Genomic DNA, 7372 nt, shown 5'->3' with positions numbered 1-7372 from the left:
ACATACAGGGACAAGGGGACAGAGACAGTCATTTGTCCAGACTAACATGTGAAAGGCAAGGGAGGTGTCATTTTGTTAAGCTGCTCCTAAGACAGTCCATAGCTGCTGTAAGGAGCGATCCTGGCTTCCCTTCCTCCTTGCTCCATGTTCCTATCCCCTTTTTTTTTGTGGGTGTCAGTGAAGGTGTAACTGCAGAAGCTGGATCAGCTAACAAAATTCAGCGAGTTGTGTAATTCAGAGATGATTTTTTTCCCCTAAGGAGTAGGGGTGGTGGCAGGCAAGAGCTTAGCTTAAATATGTTACGACAAGAATATTCCTTCCAACATCTCAGTATGCAAAGAAGCAAATGTGAACGTGTTTCTGGGTTAAGCAGAATATTTATTACCAAATTAATAGTTCAAATTTAAATTTATTCAAATACATTTATGCAGTAGGAGATTAAATATATTTTTGTTCAAGAAGTTGAATGTTGATTATATGCATATCAGAAATGACACTTGCCTTCCCTGTCTGAAATCTCTACTCGAGGGCCTCTTGAAAGTCGTTCAGCTTCTAACTAACCTTTCAAATCATGTCTGCACGTTGCTATTCCCAGCTGCAGAGTTAGGATAAAATAGAGGTTGAATAGCAGTGAACACTTGTAAAATTGTATCTCACAAATCACACTAATTTTTTTCTATGCACTTTCTTTTGCCTTCAAATCTCTAGTGGCTTAGCTGTGATTTGAAAGCCTTTAGCATTTTTTAAAATGCTATATAAGAAATCCTATAAAAGTTCCTGAGTTTTCTCAGTTGTTGGCCACAGCACCTGTATTTTAGCATGATAATTCTTCAGTATCAATTAAAAGTCCATACTAAATTCTGTATATGCTCAGGATTTAGAACTGCTCCAAGAGCTGTATGTAGAACTTCTTGGGTCATTCAAACTCTTAGTAAAGTGACAGTAATTTTTTTAATACATAACATTTATCTTTCCTTTTATTCATGATAATAATGATGTCTGAGCAAATGTCAGATGGAAGAGTCAGATTCCAGACGCTGAATTTTAATGTTTACCCTGCAATCTCCAGCATAGTTAAAGCAAACAATTTCTGTAGTGTTTGAAGTTGCAAATGCTAAAGTCACTCAGCTTCGGTTCTGTCATCTCTAACACACAAACCGTAATTGTAAGCAATGCTTACTGGGTTTATTTAGCTTGACAGAAGCAATAAGCCTCTTTGTCATAAATACTAATTAATCCAAGTGGAAACTGCTGGAGGTACTATATATTGAATTCTTTTTATCTTTCTGTCCAGTGCAGGATGTACAATTATTTAGAAACGTATTCCCTCCACCCCCAAAAAAAAACCCCAAACATATTCTTGCCATAATTGTTGCAAGGAAAGGTTTGTAAATTGTATAGATCCTTAAAGTTACATTGAGAGCTCCAGGGCTGAGGTAGGTGGAGTCAAGAGTGTAGACAGAACCTGGGAAGCTGCACTGGCCTGTGTCTTTCCCCCTCTCAGGGTCAAGAAACTGAGTGGAGATCATGAAATGTGTGATTCCAGGTCATGGCCTCATCTATCTGCTGCTCAGCTTGGTCAGTGTTGTTGTCTTTCACTAGCTGAAAGACACTAAAAATAATTATTGGGCTTGAGGAAAGGCAATAGATGAGGCAGAATCCGTTCCTTTTGCCAGGTTTTATTTCAACCTGAGATGCTACTCCAGATGGTAAGGAAGAAGAACATCCTGGCAGAGCCTGACTTCCGTGGCATAGCTGGCAGCGTCATCAGGCTCTTTGCAGAGAGATGCACTCCCTTCCTGGTGGGCAGAGTTTGGGATATTTGCTACTTTGTTTGTGATTCTGCATAGAAAGGGAATTTCACTGTACCAACTAGAAGGCTCTGTGTGGTTCATGGATAAGGACTTTGCATGATATTATATTCCCAGGTGTAACAGCTCCTCAATATTAATGAAGGTTAAAAAGGCTGCATTTCATCCAGTAGAACTCCTTAAGGAAAACCAAACCTCTCAGTAAAAGATTTCTAAGGTTAAACAACTGAATTCAGGGCAAATACTGTGGGGAGTAGGATAAAAAACTTGTATCATAGCTAGCAATATTGTATGAAAAGCAGAAACAAATACATAGCAGGTAGGTAGACATATGTCAAGGTTTTTATCACACAGACTACGTAAAATGTGCATACGGTGTATATTTCTACGATCAACAGTAAGCATACTCTTTAGCTCTCAAAAGTGTATTATGAGCTGAAGGCTGTACTTTTGACTTCTATATTCTTTGGGTTTTAAATCAAGATGCAGTAATTTGTGCTCCTTATCTCATAATGTCATGACTTTTACAACAGTCAGCATGGATAAGGCTCCATGTTTCTGTACAACAGCTGAAGAAAATGTCAAGTACAAAGCAATGCACTGCTCTCCTGATACAAATTGGCTTATCATGTAAATGGTGAAATAGAGAACTTTGACCCTATTATAGTAGAATGTAAGACAGTGGATTAACACTCCAGACTTCTAATTAATCACAATGTGTCTCAACCTCTTGATGTAGGCCATTCTTCCAACTTAAACCAACAGCTGTCCAGTATTAACGCTTATCTGTTAGTCCTGCTGCTTGTGCAGCTGTCAGCCTGGACAAGAATGGTGCAAGTCTGAATGATTCAAAAGTAGATTTCAGAAATACTCAGAAGCCTCTTTACACGTGAGCTGTATTTTTATTGTGTGAATTTGAAAAAAAAAAAACCCAGAATTTAAATTCTAAGAACTAACACATTGTTTACGCTATTTTCTCATGCAAAAAGAAAGTACAGAACAATACAGATTATGGTTCCTTTCTTCTGTAACATGCACAAAGTATTTCACACAAACTAGTTACAGGTATCATCAAAACTTTACAGCTTTACTGAAAGGGGAATTCCAGATTATCAAATGTACTTGAAAATGATAGAATATACTCTAAGGCTGATACCACTTCTCAGGTAGAACTTGTGTATCACTGAACTGTTACAGTAAGAAGATCTATATCTAAACTACTTAAGTTTTATTCTGACTTTTAGGCCATGTTTTAAGAGAAATACTGCAAATACATTGAAGCCGTTGAGACACAGATACTATGTTGACCCATAAAGTATTTCTGTAGTAGCATCTCTCGACTCAGTTTCAGACATCTGAAATTCAAACCAAACTGAGATTTTCTCACTATCAATCAAAAGCCAAACTAAGAAATTTGTTCCAGAGAAAGACACAGTATGTCACTTTCAGAAAGAATGATCAGTGGCTATGTGCCACTGCTGCAGGCTGCACACAAACCACAGCGATCTTCCCCTGACCAGTTGTGTTTTCTGAAGTGTAACAGAGAGAAAACCTCCACGATGGAAGAATTGTACTAGTTTGTACTCAGAATATAAGACAGAAATTTAATCTAAGATCTACAGACTCTGTATAATAGGCTCTTATTATTCAGAAAAAGGGATTCCCTTTTTTAATTCACACTACAGATAAACAGCAATGGAGTGTAATACTGTCTCTCCAGTTATCTATAAAACTGTGGCAAAATAAGAAAACTGAAGTCTAACTGAATTTATCACACAGCATTACTGGACTTTGAAACCACAATTATCATCAGTAGGAATAGTAACGAGGCCCTTGGTTGTAGCCATATTGTCCATAGTGGGAAGAGTAGAAATATCCTTGTCTGTTCTGCTGGTAGTTATTAGACCAACTTCTTTCTGGCCTCTGATTAGATCTGTAGTCACCTTGCCAGTTGTATCTGTCCCCTCTAAAATATCTGCCATCTTGAAACCTGCAATGAAAAGACGCATCAAAGATTCGTACAAACTGTGAGGTTTTAAAAAGATGAATGATAATGAGCTCTTACATTTTACAGTTTTCATAAAAACTGTTATGTAACTATTTATGCACCCAATTGCTTAACCATTTTTATAACAAACTGATGAAAATACATCTACAGACATCTGAGATGATTTCTTAATTTCTTAATACTACACGATTTGCTAGCTGATGGGAGGTCAGTCTGTTCCCTAACATAAAGCATTCTCAGGCATTAAGTGAAGTGCTGGATGAATAGAGACTCAAACAGACCATATAACTAAGCAAAAACTGGAGGATACATCCAAAGCTGTATTGAAGGTTCAACCTAGTAGCTTCACAGTTGAAAGCTGTGGAAAAGCAGGCTTAAGTACAGTTTAGCTACTTGACAGCATAGAGTCCTGGAATTTGCATATTCCCTGAAACATGAACCACTGCTTCATGGCCTCTTGTTGAGTCCCACACTCAAGAGACTGCATCTCACCAGTTGTACTTAGCCATTATTGAGTCTAAATTTTGGCTTTTCAGCCAGGCAATTCAAGAACTTTAATTATGAACACAGAGAAAATGTAAAAACCTCATTACTTTTCAGCAAAGATTATTTCTATTAAACCTGGGAAGTAGCAAGAAGATACTTCTATTAACAGAACAAATTCCTGTCATTATTTTGAAATAAATCATCATTTAACTGTATTTGTGTGTGGTGGTTTTACCCCAGCTGAGATCCACACAGCTGCCTGCTCTTTAAAGGAAAAGAGCAGGGGGAGAAGGCGGCGGGGTGTGAGGCAAGGGAAGGGGAAAGGAAGGGGCAAATAACAACCCCAAAACCAAGAAACCAAAAACCCATGGGTTGGGATAAGGATAGTTTACTAAAATAGCAGAAAGATAAAATATAACAATGCTAACAGGACTTTAGAGCAAAAAAATATATGAAACTGTTGATACACAACGCAGGTTCTCACTGAACCCACAGCTCAGGCCGTGCCACCCAGACCCATTCTGGAACCCGACCATCCCCCAAAAACCACGCGTCCTGGAGCTGCCCCTGCTCCTCTTCCCATCAGCCCCCCTTTATACTGAGCAGGATGTAATTGGCATGGAATACTCTCTTTGGCCAGCCTGGGTCACCTGTCCTGGCTTCGCCCCTCCTTTCTCATGAATAGAGAAATATGAAGAGCTGAGAAAGTCCTTGACTGTCTGACAGCAACTGAAAACATCAGGGTGTTCTCAGCACTGCTCCCATTTTAACTCTCAAACACAGCATTCCATCCGCTGCTACAAAAGAAGTTAACTCCATCCTGACTGAAACCAGGACATTGTGAAACTACCAAGGTTGGAGAGAAAAAAAAATGAAATCAGTACCTATCTCTGTTTCTCTGGTTGCCACCAGATCTATTTCTCCATTCTTCAACTATAGGAGGAGGATCTGAAGGGCGTTTCAGATATTCTTGGTATTCTTTATCATCTGATGTGAACCGATGAGCAAACATCTCTTCATAATTCACAGGTATGTCAACCACGGAAGTCATTCTGAAAACTTGAAACATGAACACAACAGAAGTGGCTTTAGGAAGATTTATTCTAATAGCTAACGAAATCCACTTAGGGAAATGAAGGACAATGAATAGTTACATTAACATAGCAGTTAAGTTTCAGGCAGACAGCACAGATGACCCACTCTTAAGTCTTGACAGTGTGAGACTGTAAATAACTCTCCTAAAGAGGTGATCTCTGATGGAAAGTAATTCCAATTCCATATGCAGTCTTCGGTCATCTGTACTTGACATGTGGACACTGATCTGTCTGAACACTGAGAGTGGTTTCAGGGGACTCCATCCCCACAGAACAAGCTCAACTCTCATTAATAGCTAATATAGTCAGCCATTATACAACAGCATCTTTGAATCAATTTTGATAGGCCTAGATTAGGTGAGATGAGTTATGGTAGAAAGATATGGGACATCTCTGAGCATCAGTGATAGAAACAAACGTTTTTCCAGAATGCACTCCCAACCTACTCCTAATACATTTCTGACAGGAAAAACATTACTACAATCAACTTGAAAAGTTGGCTAAGGCAGATTATCATATAAACCCCTACAGGTACACAGAGCCAGCAAAGCAAAATTATCAGATTTATTCATAATAATGTATGTGTTAATAACTTGATTCGGAGAAAGGACAGCACCTAAGAGGATGTTAAATTACCTCATAATACACCTCTCACATGAGATTTCTGTTAAAGACCTTAGTTTCCTTAATTACCTGGCTATATTTATGTGCATTTGGCCTTCAGACATTGGTGCTATCAAGTACTGTCCATCAGTAAAAGTCTGCTCCTCCTACCAGATGCTGAGAAAAGCTCTACACCTACTATTACAACAAGCCCTGGGTAGTTTAGGTCATTAAATATCTGTGCCTCTGGACTTCTAGATTAAGCTCTTCTACCGTGTCCTGAAGATTTGTGGGCAGAACCAATATTCGCCTTGCAAACTGGAGGTAAGGAAGGAAGAGAAAGGTTTCTTCTGGACCCTGTGAGCTAAAATACCAAATGACCAAACCCAATTCTCTCCACTGTACCCCTGAGCAGCTTGATACTAGTGCTAGTGGGATGTTTATGGGGGATACAGCACAGTACTCTTTCCACAGACTGAACTCCCCTTTCGTCAGCTTCTGGAAGCTCACTGCTGGGTGATCTCCAGAGCCCATCTGCAGCCTTCCCCCTAATGACGCACAGCAAATCTTTGTGAACGTGTAGGAGTTATTTCTGCAGGATGCCCAGTGACTTCATCCTGCTTTTTTGCAGCGCACTAACCTCATTAGTTTTTACTATGAGCTATCTCCTGGGAACTTTGCTCCTCAGGGTCTACCTCGGTCGGGGCAGGAGGGTGTAACACAGCCCTGGGGACCCACCGCATACCACTACAGCCTCCTTCAGGGAGCACTGGGAGCCGCTCTCCCCACGACTGACAATTTTGGTACCAGTATTAATCCTGCGGGGACCGGTAACAGGGGAGACCCGTCACCTTCCTCCGCCTAAAGCCAAACAAAACGCTGCCTTGAACAACGCGGTGGCCTCCTCCGCTCGCGGCGGCTCCGGCCGCGGCCCAGTCCCCTCACAGCCAGCGAGGCCCCGCTGCAGCTTTGACGGCTCCGACAGGAGCCCGCCGCGGTAAAAACTGAGGGGTGCAGCGGGCCTCGGCTTCCCACCACCTTCCTCCCCCACAGCCTCCCCCCGCCGCTCTCCTCACCCTCCACCGCCAGCCGCCGCCGAGCCGCCGCCGAAAGCCCTCCTCTTCCGGGCAGGGCCCCGCCGCTTCCTCCCGCCGCCGGGGCGAGGGTAGGCACGTAGAGCTGGGAGGGAGGGTTCGCCCGCGTTAAAATTCGGTGCAAAGCACGTTGGCGTGTATAGTAGTGAGATTTGTGGGGCGCTTTCCTCCTCTCCTATGCAGGTTTTATGGAGATGACACCTGGAATAGTTGGATTTTAACAGGAAGGTGCAACAGAAAAGGCTACAGCGAAGGTGGTGCCTTCAGCTGTAGCCC

General features: G+C 41.5%; 1 protein-coding gene across 2 annotated transcripts; it reads right to left on the bottom strand.

The window, feature by feature from the left end:
• Positions 1 to 2588: 2588 nt before the first annotated feature.
• On the bottom strand, positions 2589 to 7100 carry RAMAC (RNA guanine-7 methyltransferase activating subunit; the record flags this gene model as incomplete). 2 transcript variants are annotated; one of them, XM_084268030.1, is made up of 3 exons in its annotated part: positions 2589 to 3801; positions 5190 to 5364; positions 7079 to 7100. In XM_084268030.1, the coding sequence occupies 2 exons, from the start codon at positions 5354 to 5356 to the stop codon at positions 3621 to 3623; spliced, it is 348 nt and encodes a 115-aa protein (XP_084124156.1). In that variant the 3' UTR covers positions 2589 to 3620. The 2 variants fall into 2 exon arrangements, with proteins under 2 accessions (XP_084124156.1, XP_084124155.1); XM_084268029.1 differs by lacking the exon at positions 7079 to 7100 and having other exon boundaries at positions 5190 to 5374.
• Between the last annotated feature and the right edge of the window lie 272 nt (positions 7101 to 7372).

The sequence above is a fragment of the Gallinula chloropus genome, assembly GCF_964237585.1.
Source record: "Gallinula chloropus genome assembly, chromosome: 9".
NCBI classification, from domain to species: Eukaryota; Metazoa; Chordata; class Aves; order Gruiformes; family Rallidae; genus Gallinula; species Gallinula chloropus.
This window is presented reverse-complemented; position numbering and strand designations above follow the sequence as displayed.